Source organism: Archocentrus centrarchus, chromosome 8, assembly GCF_007364275.1.
Source record: "Archocentrus centrarchus isolate MPI-CPG fArcCen1 chromosome 8, fArcCen1, whole genome shotgun sequence".
Taxonomy (NCBI): domain Eukaryota; kingdom Metazoa; phylum Chordata; class Actinopteri; order Cichliformes; family Cichlidae; genus Archocentrus; species Archocentrus centrarchus.
In genome coordinates, this window is record NC_044353.1 from 8,658,318 (window position 1) to 8,677,195 (window position 18,878).

General features: G+C 43.0%; 1 protein-coding gene across 2 annotated transcripts; it reads right to left on the bottom strand.

The window, feature by feature from the left end:
• Window positions 1-5,982: 5,982 nt before the first annotated feature.
• Window positions 5,983-18,629, bottom strand: LOC115784326 (ral guanine nucleotide dissociation stimulator-like 1). Of its 2 annotated transcripts, none has more exons than XM_030735512.1 (17): window positions 18,297-18,629; window positions 16,044-16,333; window positions 15,667-15,711; window positions 15,345-15,544; window positions 15,060-15,184; window positions 14,720-14,962; window positions 14,467-14,570; window positions 14,005-14,089; window positions 12,859-12,927; window positions 12,243-12,329; window positions 11,932-11,964; window positions 11,455-11,576; window positions 10,334-10,423; window positions 9,950-10,079; window positions 9,113-9,442; window positions 7,618-7,732; window positions 5,983-7,524 (listed from the first exon to the last, which is right to left on the bottom strand). In XM_030735512.1, the coding sequence occupies exons 1-17, from the start codon at window positions 18,318-18,320 to the stop codon at window positions 7,385-7,387; spliced, it is 2,232 nt and encodes a 743-aa protein (XP_030591372.1). In that variant the 5' UTR covers window positions 18,321-18,629; the 3' UTR covers window positions 5,983-7,384. The 2 variants fall into 2 exon arrangements, with proteins under 2 accessions (XP_030591372.1, XP_030591371.1); XM_030735511.1 differs by having other exon boundaries at window positions 15,060-15,217.
• Between the last annotated feature and the right edge of the window lie 249 nt (window positions 18,630-18,878).

The window sequence follows — 18,878 nt, forward strand, 5'->3', positions numbered from 1 at the left end:
TTCAGCGGCGCTGGTTCAAACACTTCATTGCAGAGTGACCTTCTGCTCCAGCACTGAGCAAATAGATTAAATCCTAGAATAGCAAAACCAGATGGATCTTTGTTAGAGCCTGGGAACTCTTTAGCATTTGAGTGTATAAACAGGATCTACACCCGTGAAGTAGCTACCAAAGCAACATATTTGAGCAGGTTGGGAGGCTCCTGAAATTTAACTTGACCTCCTCTTCCATCCTCACTCACCTACTTTTCCAAGAAACCACCTCCAGCTTAAAAAAAAAAAAAGGCCCACAGGGATTCGTGGCAAAAGCTTTTCTCAGCCATGAGGCATCTCCTGCACTGACAGATGTGTATTAATAGCAGCGACTGCCACAGCAGTTGGGGCATGTTTATATTCAGCCTGATTAGGACTCTGTCATGAGTTGCAAAAAGAAGTAGAGAAAATGCTCCAGCAGCAAAATAAACTTCCCATTCCTATTAAAGCAATAAATATAAGCTCGCTGTTTATCAGGAGAAACTAGGTTATCAGGATGTACTTAAATCAGGGAATAAGAATGGCTGCCATTGTCCGTGAAGCAACGGGCAGAGCTGAGGGAAAGGGTGGGTTCTTCACAGAAAAAGCCAGAGAGAGTGGGAGAGGAGAAGAAGGGGGAAGGCCAGCACGTGAAGGCAGGGAGTGTGTTGTCTGAGAGCCATGTGCTCGAGCCAGGCGTGTGAGTGACTGGAGCTGCTCACGTCACTGCATGACTCACACTACAGAAGGCTGAGCTCCACACACCTCCATTCAGACACACACAGAGATGCACACGTAGCTCCATCAGAAGTGCGCCCGTCTAAAAATAGACGAGACAAACAAATAACCCTCGCAAATGCAGTCAAAGCGAACTTGAGGTAAACAACAACCCCCCCTCCAGGTTCAGGAGGATATGATGATGGGAATATTAGGATTTAAGGGGGCACCAGGTGATGGCTTAACATACACTGGAATATAGTGCTGTGAGGCTCTCAGGCACTCTGGATTGTTTTCAAATAATTATTCCCCACTTTTCCTCATTTAATGTCATCACTGCTGATTCAACACAGGCACAATTTACTCTTCTGTCCTCTTTTGTGTCCAAACGTCAGTCAGAGTTTAACGAGCTAACAGGCCTCTGTGCTGTCAGGCTACTTTTGCGGGTGGTTTTCGTTTGGCGATACAACCTGCTTAAATGCGCACGTGTCCCCTGTTCACGTCAATGATACATTAATTTATTTTACAAAGCCCTGGACTTTAACAGGTCAGCTGTGTTACAGCAGGATGTTTGCTCACGTTTAACACTTCCTGGACTTTGAAAACGTGTCACACATTGTTGGGAATCGTGCTCGTCTCGCCATCGTTATTGAGCCTGACTGAAAACAAGAAGGTCAGATGACGTTTCCTTAAAATTAGTTCCACCATTACCACGTGTGACCATGGATAAAGTTGATTGGCTGCCCCTCATATGCTAAAGGCAGGCCCGGTGGGGCTTCTGTGCTCACAGCCAGACGAGGATGCCTGCTCTCATTCACACTCTCATTCACATCTGATCTCAAGGAAACCAACATTCAGGTTGAAGATCTTTGACAGTCAGCGGCCCTAAATCTCCCACTCCAGCTCCATTCAGCTCACTCTGCTGTCTTTAAAAAAAAAACACCTTTTGTATAACCCAGCTTTCTGTTATATCTATCTTATTGTGTTTAAAACACAAACCGCAACCTTCAGAAAAGCCTGAGCCTGACATCTTCTTGCTTAGTTTCAAGACAAAGAAACGTTTCACACCACTGAGAGCAGCGTGGAGAGAGAAGCAACAGTATCACTTCATAGTAACGCAACTTCATTAAAAGTTTCTGAGAATAGAACTTTATAACTACCCCCGCGTGAGCGTGAGCTTCCAGCGTGCGACAAAGGAGTCGCATTGTGGCATCATTAGCCGGCGGCGAGGAAGCGGTTAAAAATCCATCCTACGTTCATTTCAGAGGTGAGGCTGGAAAACCGTGAATAACTCATGTGGGCGGCAAAACATCTGTATATGAATTTATACGTGCAGAGTCTCCGTCAAAGTGGGGAGTCATGTTTAGCCCTCCACGCATATGCATGAGCATGTGAGCATATGGCATAACCAATCTGCACCCAGCCAAGAAGAACCAACAGTGCACGGGTGCAAATTATCACGACTGTTGCTCACAGTGACAGTGTTTGTACGCACGGTGTGTCTGTGTGATTATTTTCTGTTGTGCATGTGTTAATTATACACGAGGGTCAGTATGTGGGCTATTCTGGACTCAGACCCACACACAGACACACTTCCTCTGAGAATGGGGAACAAGGTTGTGTATATCAACAGCGTGCAGGGCCCACACATGCAAACGAGGCTTCGAGCTGGCTTTGTTACAACTTCTACAGGCACAGGCACATGTGTGACATCTATGGAGGTGCTAAAAACACAATTGTAGCACCCTGACCTCAACAACACATGCAGCATCCTGGCACTTTATCTCTGGCTCTGAGCAGTCAAAAGAAAGTAAAGAAAAGACCCTCATCTCCTCCAAAGCGGGAGATGAGGGTAAGACAGCTTTGTTTTTTTCTTTGCTGCACTTCCCTCCTACCCATTGCACAGGATGTGACATAATTACGCCCTTGTGCAAAGCAATGCAGAAGTTACAGAGGTTACTCGATCAGTGAGTTCCTCCCACCTGACCCCCTCAGAATCTGCTGTTCTTTTTTAAAATATTTTATTTATGGATTGATTTTTTTTTCTTACCATAAGCGAACAAACAAGAAGCTGCCAGACAATAAACCATACAGAGAAAATGGAAAAGATTGCGTGAAGGTTTTATTAGATAAAAATAAATGGGGCAGGTGCAAAGTTTTCTCCAATTTGCCCGATTTCATATGGATGTGTGTGCAGAAGTGCACAAGCCTACAGATTTACATGCAAAGGTGAGGGAAATTAATGTCATCATGATCTTTATAACATGTATGCACAACAGGCTCCAACACCTCAGTTTAAGAGTGCAAGCAGACGTGAACTGAAATCTAACTTCTTCAAGCAGTTCACGGTCAAGAGAGGCGGAAATCATCAATTTTATTGACAACTAAACTCCATGTCTCATCCATCCTCATTAGACACCTGCTGCATAGATTTCCCGAAGAAATCTTCCTGGGACCTTGAATGTCTCATGTGGCCTGCACAGCATCTATTCCAAAGGCGGATGAAAATTGTTTTTGCTCTATCAGAGCGAAGGCCACAAACGATACAGTAAGTATCTCAGTGGCTGCATGCAGCTCACGCACACGGCTGAGCTCACTGCCGGACATCACAGGCATACATAATACATGAGAAAGTATGAGACTTGGGGGGGCAGTCGTGTCCTGTTTCTCCTCCAGAATTGCTGACCTGTGCATCAACCCCTTACACACACACACACACACACACACACACACACACACACACACACACATACATACAGTGCGAAGCAGGTCTCATCTAATGAATCCAAAACCCACATCCTTTTGCTGAGTGCGCATCTATCGCAGCCAAGTGCTTTGTATGGGCTGATGGTCCAGCAGCCTCTGCTGTGCTCATCCAGGGATCAGGTGAGCCTCTGAGCAGCTGCTGGGCTGAACCCTTATATGTGCTCTTATGATTTATTTCTATTTAGGAGATTTTTTTTAAAGGCCTCCATAAGCATAAGTGAGGCTCTCGTTTCTCTGGTTTACCAGATTGCGATGTTGCCTTGAGCAGATAAAGTTGTGGAACAACCATTTGCTGCTGTTTAATATCAAAATATCCATACACAAAATACATCTATAGCATTTTTTACTGTAAACCAACTGTGCTTAGAGCAAGTCAGTGCTACAGCCGAGCGGCTTCTCCATGTTGGTGCAGTTTGCTGCAAAATGAACTGCGCAGACAGCTCTCTGGCGCCATTTAGTGGTGACAATGACACTTTGTCTTACCATTGGTGCACCGGACAGCGGCGGGTCACTTTGCAGCAGCATTATATATATATATATATATATATATATATATATATATATATATATATATATATATATATATATATATATATATATATATATATACACTATATTGCCCAATGTATCCACTGAATTCAGGTGTTCCAATCACTTCCATGGCCACAGGTGTATAAACCAAGCACCTAGGCATGCAGACTGCTACAAACAGTGAAAGAATGGGTCGCTCTCAGGAGCTCAGTGAAGTCCAGCGTGGTACCGTGATACAGTAGGATGCCACCTGTGCAACAAGTCCAGTCATGAAATTTCCTCACTACTAAATATTCCACAGTCAGCTGGTAGTGGGATTATAACAAAGTGGAAGTGACTGGGAATGACAGCAACTCAACCATCAAATGGTAGGACACGTAAAATCATAGAGTGGGGTCGGTGGATGCTGAGGGTCATAGTGCGCAGAGATAACATCGTATTAAACCATATGGATTAAGAATGGGATGTTACTCAGTTCACAAGTGTATGAAGGCAGAAGACGAGTGAATGCTTTTGGAAATCTATATTTATTTGTGGTGTTTGACGCCTTTAAAGAAACAGGCTCGAGCAGTACATCTCTGATGTACCACGCATGTCGGCCTGCAGGGGTCAGTGACGGCATGCATTGGAGAAACCACTTCAACCTACATAAAACAAGCTTAAAGCAGCTATTTTCTATTTGAAAATTTACCAACTTCTAGTTTGATATTAAAACATTTCTTAATTCTTTTAAAATACGTGGCCCCGTTGTAGTTTACTCCGTGTCTCGGGCCATTTATTTTGACTTTATATTTCCTCATTAACTTCTGAAAATAATTTTAGTGGAATTTAGTCAATTTTGTAAAAAGGTGAAAAGAGGAGATTCATTTTTAAATATTACTTGAGAAACCATCAGTTAATCTCTTTGTTTTGATTAGTTCTTGTTTCATTACCAAAAATTTCTTACATCAAGCTACAAATACTGCTGAAAACAAAACTGATGCCTGAAACAGACATACATTTGCCTAAAATTCGTATCATATATATATATATATATATATGTATATATATATATATATGTATATATGTGTTATTGGAACATACCTTTGGGTTATAGTGAATTAATTTGATGTCTTAGACACTCATCAGCCATTTTGTTAGGTACACCTGTTGAACTGCTTGTTAATGCAAATATGGCAGCAACTAAATGCATTCAGGCACGTATACATGCGCACAATTATCTGCAGAAGCTCCAACCAAACATCAGAAAGTGAGTGAACATGACATGGTTGTTGCCAGATGTGCTGGTCTCGGTATTTCAGAAACTGCTGATCTGCTGGGATTTTCACACAACCATCTCTGAGGTTTACAGAAAATGGTCTCAAGAAGAGAAAACATCCAGTGAGCAGCGATTCTGGGTGAAAATGCTTTGGCAGTGTCAGAGGCAAGTGAACAGACTGCTCCAAGCTGATAAAAAGGCAACAGTTAATCAAATAACCACTTGTTATAATGAAGGAGTATCTCTGAATACACAACAGAGATGCTCTTCTGCATACTGCTGGAGGCCATCTTGCAGCTTGTTGGCTGTTTTGATGAGTCAATTTCTGCTGCGACATTTGGTGTGAGCATTAAGTCATGGATCCATCCCACTTTGTATCAACAGATCAGGCTGCTGGTGGCATCACGGTGTGGGGGATATTTGCTTGGCACACTCTGGGCCCCTCACCATCGCTGTGTCCATCTCTTCGTTACCACAGTGTACCCATGTTCCAATGGCTCCTTCCAGCAGGATAACATTTCACAAAGCTCAGATCATCTCAAACTGTTTCTTGAACATGACAAGAAGTTCACTGTACTCAAATGATCTTCACAGGTACGAGATCTCAGTTCAGGTGGGATGTGGTAAAAAGGGAGCTTTGCGTCTGCTGGCAAGTTTGCCAAGTTTGGCAAAAGAAAACACAGAGCCAAATGTAGCTGACAAAATGTTTAATATGAAGCTTGAGATACAGCATGTCAACACGTATTAAAGCCAGGATTTAAAAAGCAGCTTCCTTTGTTGTCCAACTGTTACTTCTAGTAATAAAGAGAGTTGTATGGAGGGGGAAGAAAAAAAAGAAATGAGGCGTGTTCCTTTCCCACAAAAGTTACAAAACTTGACATTAGATCAAGTGCGTCAACTCATAGTACAAATAATCTTTGCAAATACTCTCTGGAGCTTTAACTGTACAGATGATTATCATCATCAATTAGCTCAAGCTCTGCATCAGTTGACGTCATTGAAATGATTAGATCCACATGAATTCCTTGGTAGACTTAAAAAAAAAAAAAAAAAAAAAAAAGGCCATTTATGCAGCGGGTACACCCAGGCTTCACAGCACGAGGAGGAAGATATTTGTTCATTTAAAAAACAAACAAAAAACATTTTTAAAAAAATTAGCATTTTAAATACTCAGTATTCATCAAAAATTAGGAAATGAAAGTATTTACCACCAACATACTTTCCTTCAAAATGCAAAGTATGTTGGGTTGAGACAACACAGTCATGTTACATCAAAGTGCAAAGTGAATCACAGAGGAGCCACAGTGAAAATAAATACAAAAACATGGTTTTTTTAAATAAAAGAGTCAAACGTACTAACACTGAAATCTAGTCGAGTCATACAATCAGTATTCTTTCCCACTCAGCAGATATTTGCACATGTATGCTCCCCTCCAGTTCATCATCTCCACTGCTGCGGTTACCCAACCTTAAGAATGCGATCCTTCCAGTCGGAGCTGCCAGCCGCACACGGCGAGTGTCACAGCAACACCAGCGGCGCCGTTTCAGAAACTCCCAGGGTACACGCTGATCCCTGATGATAACGTCCCCACCCACTTCTCATATGCCACTGGCGCACAAGCACTTAAGCACACAGGGATCTCTCTGAGCTGACAGCCCGCTGCAGGGCCCCAGGACTCCACTACCTTCACTGGCAACTGGCCCCGATCCCCTTTTTAAATGTGCCGGTTATTAACAGCACCCAGCTGCGCTGGGAAACAACCAATCAGTTCTCAGGGCGCACATATAAGTAGGTCACCAATGCATCGATGCAGGAGAGGAAGGCATTGCTCTACGGGTCTGTGTTTGTTGGAAGTGACATCTTTGTTGGTTAAAGATTAACATTTTTTGGCTTAATGGCAGACTTAATAAAAAGCATACCAGTTAGTTTCTGCCCACGTGGGCAGTCTTCTCAGTTTTCGCTTTAGTGTCACATTTTAGCCCCTTTCAGTAACCAAAGAAGACCGAAACATCACAGAATGCATCTTCCTCACGAAGCCTCTAAAAATAAAGGCCATTATACAGAAGTGCCGCACAGCTCAGTTCATTCTGCAGCCGCTTTCGCTACTTTGTGAATCGTCCAAGACTAGCTGTTGCTCTCAGCGGTTTCTTCTGGCCTTTGTGGTTCTGGCGCAAAACGAAGTTAAAGTCTGCTGCTGTAGACATCGCATAGAAGACGTTTGCCTTGTCTGGTATGAGAAACTCTGGAAACAGGAAAAACAGAATTCACTGTAAGAAAAAAATTTAAGCATTTTCCTTTATGAACAATTCTTCTAAAAAAGTTCTCCTCTTCCGACCTTTGTTTTGAGAGATGACCTGCGTCAGAGTGAAGTCCTGCCAGTTCTTGTGCTCAAGGTGATGTTTCTCCAAAGCCCTCTGGATCACCTGAGCAGTTTTGTCCTGGCTGGTCAACTATGAAATACAAAGAATCAAATACTGTTACACACAAACACACACACACACACACACACACACACACACACACACACACACACTTACTTCAGTGAAGACGGAGGTTTATGCAACACTGCGTTTAAAGTGAACTAACTCTTTAGCTCATGTTTCACATTCAGTTCTGTGCACATCCACTGAGAATGAACTACTGCGAAGCGCTTGTTTCCAGAATACAAGTGAATACACTTTTTTTAGAGGTTACTTCTATTTTTGTAGATACGAATGACATAAGTGATTATAATCCCAAGTATTCACACTAAGTACAGACCAGGAGAGAAAGGTAATAACAGGTGAATGTAACCAGCCAATGAGGGCAGGAAAAAAACAAAGTTAAGTAAAATCAGGTCAAGGGTAAATTCCAACAGTTCAAAATGGACTCAGGAAGGTTTCCAACTGAGTGAAGTGACCCAGAATTATCTGCATGGCAGCCATAATAAGGAGACCTTTCAATTATCCAAACGCTTATGAAAGGAGCTTCAGTGCTTCCTTTATTACCTCCTTTAGCACAGGATACACTGAGACCATCCTTTAAGAAAGGAGAGGCGAAAAATGTCCCCCACTGCACAGCTGAACGCTCATCACACTGCTGTAACAAAATCTGCTTGTTGTCCAGTTGTTGTCTTGCATTAACAGATTTATATAAGCTCTCTAAATCAAGATTATTATATATTAATTCATCATTCAAGGTTTGGGCTAATTTAGTTTGCATCAGTAAGGATTATCATAAATGAATTTTTACTTTGGTAAGCTGAGATAAGTGATGGATGGAGGGAATTTTTATTTCAGTCAGAAATCCAGACCGATTATACTGTGGGGCAAATTATTGGGATTCTGCAGTCGAAGGGTGATCCATTAACAGCCAGCTCACTTCAGTAATAACCAGTCTACCCAGAGCAGCACATATTAGCAGCTCAAAAACCAGCAGACCCAAGCAGGGAGCGTGAGGGAGAGAGTGGTAGGCCTACTGACCAAAATAATACAGTGCAAACTCAGGTTTTATGCATGCTTTTCTTTCTGAAAATGGCAAAGCAGTTCAGATCAATCAGGAGGCTGAAGGAGAATCAATGAGTGTTTGACATAAAGGGATAACTTCTGATAGAAATCGCTGAACACTGAGGTCCCAAGGACTGAGACTCAGGTGGATTTATCCAGAAAAGAGCTGCATTATTACAAACTAGTCCACCATATAAATCTGAAATCGCTCATTCAGATAACACGTTCCTGTGAGTTCACCTACCCACTCGAGGTCAAGGAGAAGTAGTTACGAAAAGGAGACACAAGAGACAATCTTCTAACTACTAAACACAACATAAAATCACAACTTGAGGATAAACTCACCAGAATACTTTTGTACATGTTCCCATTGTTGTGGCCCAGGTCCACGCTCACCCTGATGATGCAGGAGTCATCCACCTGACGGTTGTACACCGGCAGGGAGGTCATAGACACCGAGCGCTTGTGGGAGGCCACATAAGGCTTCGGCCGCGCCCCCCCACAGGATGAGGCTGCAGCGCAGACGTCTGCTCGGCAGAGAGGGGACGAGATCGAGGGAGAAGGGGAATCTGCAGAGGAGGAAGCTGAGATGCTGGGAGAGGACGAGGACGAGGAGGAGGAGGAGGACGACGAAGAGAAGGACTCGGACACATTGTTGCAGGAGCCGTGAAAGGACTGCAGAGGAGATCAGAGGGGAACAGAAACAAGGGAATTAGACTGCTGAGTGCCACCGTGTCAGAGCATTTGAAGCCATTCAGAAACGACTGCTCTGCAGGGAACAGCTAAACTGTTGACCCACTGTGAGGCAGAGAACTGTGGACCATTAAACACTACTCCAGCTCAGCTAAGCACCTCCTCAATATGAATTCCACTTGGAGAGCGCTCATGCTAGTTTCGATGGCCCTTTTGTGAAGGGAGATTATGCAAGTTCTCCAGTCTTTAAAAAGGCATTCAGTGCATTTTACGTCACATTAGAAATGTTTCGGGGGTTTGTTTGACTGCTCAAAATGGGATGGTTGTTTGTCCAGTGTAAATAGTGACTTATTCTAAACTGAGAGACCCATTCTGAAGGCACCGCACGACAATGCTTTCAACAAAGACACCACTCTTGATGCAGCTGATAAAAGGATGATACAAGAGAAAGGAGAAGTGATGCACGCACACACACAGACAGTTGTTTACCCGCAGTTTGATGGAACAGGTCGGGTTTGGGGAGGAGAGATCCTCCATCTCAGATCCACTGGATCCAGAAGATGAAACGCTGATCTGGTCAGCAGGGGGTTTCTTAGCACCATCACTCCCCATCTTGAGGCTGAAGACAGATTGAGCTTTTATCAATTACAGGAACAATACAGTTAAATATAAAAGTATACACATTACAGTTTACTGCATAACACAAATTGTAATCTAAACATTTGATTACTATTATATTGAAGATAAAACCATGGGCCAACAAAAACTCCATGACCCAGAAGTGGCTTTAGTCCAAATGTTGCATGCAGCTCTTTATGCCAAGTATAATGTGAATGTTTGAATATGCAAACTGGACAAGAGCATGATACTCACAAAGAGAGTTTCACTGAGAGAGTGCGGTGGCTCCATGGAGGTGGCGAGCACAAGTCCACAGGAGGCTCCAGCTGTGTTGACAGCTCGTAGCTGTAACAATGTAACAAAAAGGTGTTACTGAGCACTGGGGGGGGGGGGGACTTTCAGACATTATGAAAGGAGCTAAAAAGACAGAAAAATCCCCAATTCTCAATTCTCAGGTTGCACATCCTCTCCTGACACGTTAGAGCCAGAGATTCCAGCAGAGGCGGCGAGGAAGAGACGGGGGGGGGGGGGGGGGGTCGTCGAGGCATTTAACAGAATTAAGAGATCCTTGCTTCAGACCCTTATTTTAAAGCAATCTTAATTAAATATGACATTTGACATTTCGGGTGCATTTAATTAAATTTACAACATGACACAATGAGATAAGCCATCATACATTTTTTAAATATCACACAAACAATGAAGGGCAGCAAGTTCGGTCACATCAGTGATGCGTCTTATCTATTTAAAAAAACAAACAAAAAACAAAACAAAAAAAAACAACTAGCTCTTTAAAGAGTCCTTCCCCTGTATGTTCCAGCTGTGTCTCATGCCTCTTTTATAATCTACACTTCTGCAGAGGATACACCTCTCTACCCTTGATTACAGCTCCTTTGGAAACCCCCCCCCTTCTCCTCTGTCCTGTCTCAACCTGATGCATTTTAGGAACTGAGACGTCCTTCAAAAATGACGCAGTTAGATTTATATTCCACTTACGAGCACAGGAACGGCACAAATTAGAGAAATGAGAAAAGTCTGTCTCATGTGAGAAGCACGAGTGTCACAAATAAACAGGGTTTGAGGGATTCATCTGTGTAGTGTTTGTACACAGCAGCCACTATGTGGCTCAGTCAGAATAACTGGGAAAGCTGTTGCTTCAATTAACACTGGCTAAATGTGGTAGCAAGAGGCATGCGATTGGCTAAAAGTCACAGATTCTTTATGACAAACTTACTCAACTTAATCCTTGAATGGAATATTATCAAAAGGACAGCCTACATGACAGCTGCAGCTTTTATAACTCGGCTCTCAGTTTTATTGTGCTCTCTGCAGGCCTTCCTTTCATGTCTTATGTTAAAGTTAAGGTTTTAGCTCACCTCTCCTGATCAGTCAGCAGCTTGTGTCGCTGCAGCCAGGCGGCGATTCTGGGCTGATGGCCGAGAGCGTACTGGGAACAGGACGCCTGGAGCAGACGGATCTGTGACAGAACATCGAATTCCTGTAGGGAAGGAGAGGCATGTTTTATGAATAAACAGATAAAGCAGACTGAGATGCTTCTGTATGGTGATACAACAAAAGGGTTTTTTTTGTTTTTTTATGGTTACACAGCTTTTGTGTTTTTTCATACAATCAGTGCAAACCTTTGGGGAAAAATAAATAACAAGAACAAAACTATCACACTTCCAGCTTTCAGCATGAAACGCACTAACGTACAACAATGTAAGTGTACTGTTTACACACAGCTAACAAAGTGCTGACACTCATGCGCACACCTTTGCCACCCCAGCAACCAAAAGCAAAGCCAAAACAAAAATGAGACAAATAAGAGCTGACGATAAAAAAAAAACACTTACCCGCCTCCTCTTCTCAAAGTTTATAAGACCACCCTGTGAAAACAGCACGTTGTTAGCATTTCATTTATTACATAGCAGTGACTAACTGGATAAAGAAATGACACAATAACAGCATTTAATCAAATTATTCATCCTTGTATTTTTTTTTGTCAATATGAGAATCCATTCATAATCTCCTGTGTGCAGTAATCAGTGTCACAGTATAACATGCTGTATACACACGGAGCATAAAGAGCACACTGCAAACACTTTGAACCCTTAAAAATCAAACCTATAAAATACTGTTCAGAGGACATGTTGAACAAGTGTACCTGCACAGTGTCTGGCAGGGCCGTGTCCAGCATGGTGAGGACAGTCAGATATGTGCCAAGGTATGGAACCACTCCACTTGAGATACTCTGCAAACGCGTAAGCACACAGCTGTTAGGGTGACAGTTATATTTTCTTGTGCTGCTTTATCTGGTCTTTCGCTTAATTACACTTAATGGGTTAAAAGTTACAACATTCAGACAAGACAGGACCCGGTTAGCAGCACTGTGGGGTCATATTACAACCCAGGAGAATGTGTGCATGACTCATACAAGACCCCAGCCAAGTCTATTATTACTGTCCTATAATCCCGGTGATCTGAGGCTATTTGAAACTTGTTCAGCACCGAGCGGGGCTAAAGATAGTTTCAGGCTTGTGCTGTGACAGATACTCCACCCACACTCAGGGAAAAGAGGGGGGAAAAAAAAAAAAAAAAAAAAAAGATCCAGCTCTCTTGTGGGGTTTTTTTTGGAGTTGTAGAAAGAGTATTTTTCCATGAATCCCTTTTCAAAAACTAAAACCAAATCCTGCATTGCATGAAAAAAGAAAACACTACAAAGTAACATTGTGTGTTGTCAAAATCAGTCACTTTTTTTCTCACCCTGAAGTACGGCTTACCATCTGTCGGGTGAGTGGACACCGTTTGAATATCTTTGGAGAAATGTTATCAGGTGCAGGACCTCCATCCTGCCAGACAGACAGACACAGAGCTCTATTCAGTTTAATGTCATTTAGAAAAATATTTCCCTCCTGCCTGTGTGTTTATGAAGTTCATAATAAGTAAATCTAAAATATGCCTACCAGTGTGCAAAACTCTAAGCCAGCTAATGAAATAAAAAGTACAACCACTGCTCGTTAGGTTGTTATACATTAACTTAGATGTCCTGTTAATCAGCCATCTTTCAAAGGAAGAGAGGCTACTTTCAAGCTTCACAAGTCTTTGCTTGAACTATGTGTCTAATGGAATAGCAAACAGACTCAAGCTCCCTATATGTAGGAGTGAATGTGTTTACATAGATAAAAACCACCTTCATTAACGGCACTGTCTGATTTAAAAACACTGAAAAGTGAAAACAAGGCGCTCATTCTTCAGCGAAAAATCTCCTGAGTCATTGTGGAGCTTTGGTTACTGTGTACAGAAAGTTTTGGCGATCCGATTCATTTCTCTATTGAATGCTTCGACTGTAACAGACACAAGACACCGCTGACGCAGTTGCCTAAAGGAAAATACATCTCCATGGAAATTTATCCGCCCCGTGATAAAAAAATCATACACCAGTCCAACATGTAGCCTTCTCATCAAGCAGCAGGTTTATGTTACTGTAATTTTTGGGCTTTATATGCAGCACTAATAAAGTCCGTCTCCCTCCCTCCTTACTGACAGATTTGCTGTCAATAAAGCAGACATGGAAAAAGAGTGCTTTTCCATTAATTTGGCACCCTGAACATCACATTGGTCAGACCAGATGGATACCTCTCCCTTAGCCTGGTTCTACCAGAGGTCTTTCCCTATAAAAAGGGATTTCCTCCTGCCCACTGTCACCAGGTGGCTGTTCATATGGAATCATTGGGATTCTCCCTTTACTATAGTGCATTATAGGGTCTTTCCCTTACGAGATAAAATCCCTTAGGATGACTGTTGTGAATTGGTGTCATACAAATAAAACCAAAGCTTTCAACATGGCACAAGTCTGAATGGAAAAATATGGGTGCAAACAATCTGAGTGTTCCCGCTAAAGCATGTGTAAGAGGTTTCCTTCTCACCTCCATCAGGAACTCCCTGTTGGTCAGAACACAGTTCTCATCAGGGAAAGTTGCACAGAGGTTATCAAATGCCGCCATGTTATCCCTGCACAGACAGTGATAAAACAGCCACTTAATCCAGCACCAGATATTTTAATTATTAACAATTCTACAGGATAGCAGGTGTTAAAATTTTACATTTTACTGCTCGTTTCCACCGTAAGGAAAAGTTATGCTTCACTCATCTTTGAACTCAGAATTGCTTACTCCAGTGTTTCTTGACCTGACCTAGAATACAGGTCAGCCAAATGCCAGACATTTGCTGACTTCCTCTAGAAATAGAATGTGATGCGAGTTCAAAACCCTCATTAAAAGATGATTATGTAGCAAACTATATAAACACAACCATGGAGACCAGCACACACACACACACAAAAAAAAAAAAAAAAAAGCACCTTTGACCCTGCAGTTATGCAAGCTTACCTGCTGACAGCAGCCCAGGTCTTTCTCAGCCTGTAAACGGCATTAGACTGAAGGGCCGACAGGATCGCCTTAAGAGAAGAGAAGTTCTTCAAGCGGCGACAATCCTGCAGAATAAACTTGTGCTCAGTGGATCCACTTCATTTAAAAATAACCCATCAGGGGTTCTTTGTATTAAAAAAAAAGTTTTGCTAATGAAGACTTGGGAATGATGCCTAAAACCTGGCTGCAAAATAACCAAAGCATTTCAACTGACCTGCGCTACTTTGATCCACTTCTCTATGATGCGAGCCCTTTGCACTGGCGAGGTGGGAGTTAGAGGGGAGGAAGTGGGACTGCTATCTGTAGGGCGGCAGAGCAGCGACCCGATGACCTGGTTGGTGACCGCATTGAATTGTGCGATGGTGGCTCGGATGGTGGGCGACATGTTTTCCTTCTTGTCCCTTTGGGACCATACACAGCCCAGACACTGGTATGGTATCACTTTGACAAACAGAGCCTGGAACGTCAAGAAAACCAAATCAGCCTTCAATCGTGAGGGTGATACAATATGGAAGAATAAATAAGTGCGCCATTAAAGTTATCCTCTAACGTACAGAGTCCACTCGAGTGAGCTGTTCAGCAATGGCTGCTGCAGAAAAATCCATGATCCCACCTTGATCCTGACAGTTTTCACTGCCCGAGTCTTCATCACTAGACTCCACATCATCTTGCTCAAGATCTGCAGAAGCAGAACCACCATTTAATGCCACTTCTGAAAGAGCCAGCAACAATAATCATAAAACTGAGATCATGCCTCAAAAGTAAAGTTATACAACAACAAAGAGGTTGTAGCATGTGGCTTTGATTGCTATGGGTCATGTTACTTGGTAGAGGATCACCTTCTTTCTGGAACTTCCTGAGGAGCTCCTCAGATTGCCCGGCAAGTGAGCAAAAGTTGGGCTGGCTCCGCATGCTGTCGTGCACTGCAGAGCTGATCCTCAGGTGATCCAAGAGCAGCCGAAGCGCCGGGTGCAGGGGAGGGTCCCTGAAGTCCTCGCTGTACTCATCCAGCCATGTCTGAACAAAGGCCAACAGAGGGCTGGAGAGGGAGGAGAAAAGCCATTACATCCTAACCATTTAAATGGCACTTTAAAGGAGAGGGACAGAGCAGAAATATAACAGACTGTCCATGTTATTGAGCTTCATATCCATTTTACTTACCTCCTGTAGCATTCGCCATTGTCCAGATCTGAGGAAGCACTGTCTCTGAATATAAGAGAAACAAAATCCACGTTATGCATATTTTCAAATACCCTGCTCAACATCAAATCCTGCTAACCACCCTCTAGTACACCTCTGTGCATAATAGCTGTTGTTGAAAGCCTCCGGATAATGAGCACCTGCCAGGTACTTATTACATCAAAGCTGGAAGGAGATTGTTGTTTTATCAGGGGAAACAACGGATGAAAAGATCCCTCCACAGCATGGCAACTGTTTCTGCATGTACCACAAACAGGGTTCTACAATGTCAGAACATCTTCTCAACTCAACCGATAAGGGCATTTCCCAGCAAGCGCTACAGCAAAAAGTGGCTGTACCTCTGGAAGAGCAGCTCTATCAGCTTTGTGGTGCTGGTGAAGGTTCTGTATGTGGAGAGGAAGATCTTGCTGTAGTCCTGTTCCTGGCAGCCAGAGTCCAGGAGGTGATTCACAAGCAGTTCCAGGGTGGCGGCCTTCAGGCGGCGCACCTTGCAGGTTCGGTACTGCATAAAAGCAGAGCATGGGCTCTCCTCAGTGGCCTTTGTGGAGGAGGGGACGGGCTCTCGACGAAGAGTGACCCCGTAAACAGCACCATCTTCAGTCTCCTCTCCCCACTCCTGCACTGGGTTCTGGGAACGAAAGTAGTGATGATCAATGAGACATGAGTTTCTCTCTCTGTCTCACACACACACACACACACACACACACACACATAGAAAGTATATAATAAGGAATGTTTGAGGTCACAACATCAGTGTCAGAGGTTGAGACATGGAAAGGTAAAAATAGTCTTCACAGCCAAACCTGCAGGTGATCCGCACAAAAACAAGTGACACAGAAAGCCACTGAGCGCCACACTGATCCCATATGAACCACAGCAGCTACATAATAGATGCTTACAGTCATAACAAAGTCTACTTTGAGCACGCAAACAAGTTATGCTAGCTTGAGAAAATGCTTAGTATTCATTTTCACAATTTTTCCTGCAACGCAGCAAGCTATAATTTCCAAGAATTTTATGGCTACACATGAATGTTTTTGGTTCGTGCAGGAGCAGGTGCAATGTTTTTAGTGAAACATACTGGTTTGTCATTACATAAACTGGTCTGAAACTTAATATAGGGGCACAGTGGTTTAACAAGTGTTCAATGCTCAGCACTTTGTTTAAGCATTCATATTATTAGTACAACAGAGAGCAGCTGCATCATAACCTGCAGAGGCTGGCTGAAGGAAACCGAAAACACGCAGCTCTGTTTTTTTAGTGATGACTGAACACCAAAAATCACAAGGAACTCCACCCAAGCTGTTTAATGTGGAATTCGTTCAGTCCAACTATGACAGATTTTACAAACCTCCATGAGGTTTGTAGACACATTTAAAAAAAAAAAAAAATTCGAAATAGATTTAGTTGATGCAGACACAGGAGTTCAAAAACTGGGCAGAGCCTACATTTCTCTTGATGCAACTTGACACATTTATTGTCATATTCTGAGAAACCTGCGTGTACATTCTGGACTGCACCTTTAAATGCCTATAAACGATTCCAATGCAGCCACAAGCAAGGCATCAGCAGCACCTCTTGCGTGACTGCTGTCTAATCAATCTGAGACACATGCAAATTTGTTGCAAATCTACACAGCTGAACTTAGACTGTAAGCTCAATACCGAAAATAATGTGTGTGATATGCTTGAATATCAGAATCAGTCCACAGAGCCACATTGTCTTGTTAATATATGGTGGTGTGGCCTTTGCACGGTTCGGTTAACAAAAAGTAAGATTGTTAAACAGCTCCACACATCTCATTTAAAAGCAGGTATCCATCGTGGGAGGTCCCACATGCTTTTTTAGTAAATAATTTTTTAAATGGTACTGTGTAAAAGGCACACTTTCAGCCTCCACGCCTGCTAAACCATAACACTCAAGCCCCCATTGTCCTTCATAGTAACTGGAATCAGAGCTGCACAAATGGAAAACTGTTTCCCACTCAGTGTCACCAGTGTGCTGGCGGTACTAAGCACTGCCAACAGCCAAATCCAACTCAGAATAAGCAAACGCATCCATTTATTGTCTGAGCGTTAGTGGAGCTGGACACAGAGGTTAACAAACTGCTTTAGGGTTCAATAACGGAGCAGCCAGAGGACCCATCAAGCCCTAACCAGGAAAGCAAACACGTAGTCCCTCCTGACCTTTTGTATTTTCTTGCGTTTGAGTCACAGAAGCACGCACAGGCTTGAAAATGGAGACTGCTGCACCTCTTTCTCCAAGAAAGCACTGCAGCCAGTTTAAAATAGTACAAAATCAACTTTTACCCTCACAGGGCCCACATAAAACCCCCTCTACTTCTCCTGCACGAGCATGCGCTGTCACCACCTTAGGACTGGCATTGTTACAATATATGGGGACACCATTAGAACCACATTTGTTTAAAAAAAAAAAAAAAAAAAGACTCTCTGGACGTCCTCAAACACCTCAAAAAGTAATGTCACTCCAATGTAACACACGACAAGAAGGAGCAGACATTTGTGCAGCTTCACGGACAAGCCTGTGGCAGCCCACAGGCAACACCAAATCTGCTGGGACTGCGAACTTACCATCGTTATCTCCCATTTTCCCATCTCGCCTGGTCGCTTACGGAGCGCCGCGTTTCATCATAATAGGCGCTGAACCTAAAATGAACTCCCACTTTGAGAAAGAGTGGGTTCAAGGCTGCATCTTCATGTGAAAACTGTTTTAAAATAATAATCTTCTCTCGAACTAAATTCGTGCGCCCTTAACATTTACCAATCCGCCTTCAGCGCACCGTATTCCTTTTCTCCGATATTCAAACGCGCAGGGTTGTTCTTATCTACTTAAACCAACGCGGACGGCATCTAAACTGTTCCAATTAACTTGAAGGAGCTCCTCACCGGCACAGCCTCCCTCACTGAGCGCCTCGGCTTCACTCGGCTTTATAATAGGAGGCGACTTCTCGAGCTGAGTGTGTTATGAGCTGTTTCTGTGTGCGGAGGGGGCGCTCCGCCCTACGTTTTTTCTTTTTTTTTACATTTTTATTTTTTTCAGGACAGGTGCTTCCTTGGTTTAAATGTCTACATAAACCTTACATACAATGTGTGTGTGTCTATAAAGATAAAAATTCGTTTAAATTACTTAAAAGCCATGGCGTAAAAAATATG

What these genes read in the sequence shown, in the direction of transcription:
- LOC115784326 (XM_030735511.1), bottom strand. Translation starts at nt 18,320, where the DNA reads ATGGGAAAATGGGAGATAACGATG. An exon ending in AGCTCACTCGAGTGGACTCT is followed by an intron (nt 14,963 to 15,059) that starts GTACGTTAGAGG and finishes TTGACGTTCCAG; the next exon opens with GCTCTGTTTGTCAAAGTGAT. An exon ending in ACTTTGAGAAGAGGAGGCGG is followed by an intron (nt 11,577 to 11,931) that starts GTAAGTGTTTTT and finishes CCTTCCCTACAG; the next exon opens with GAATTCGATGTTCTGTCACA.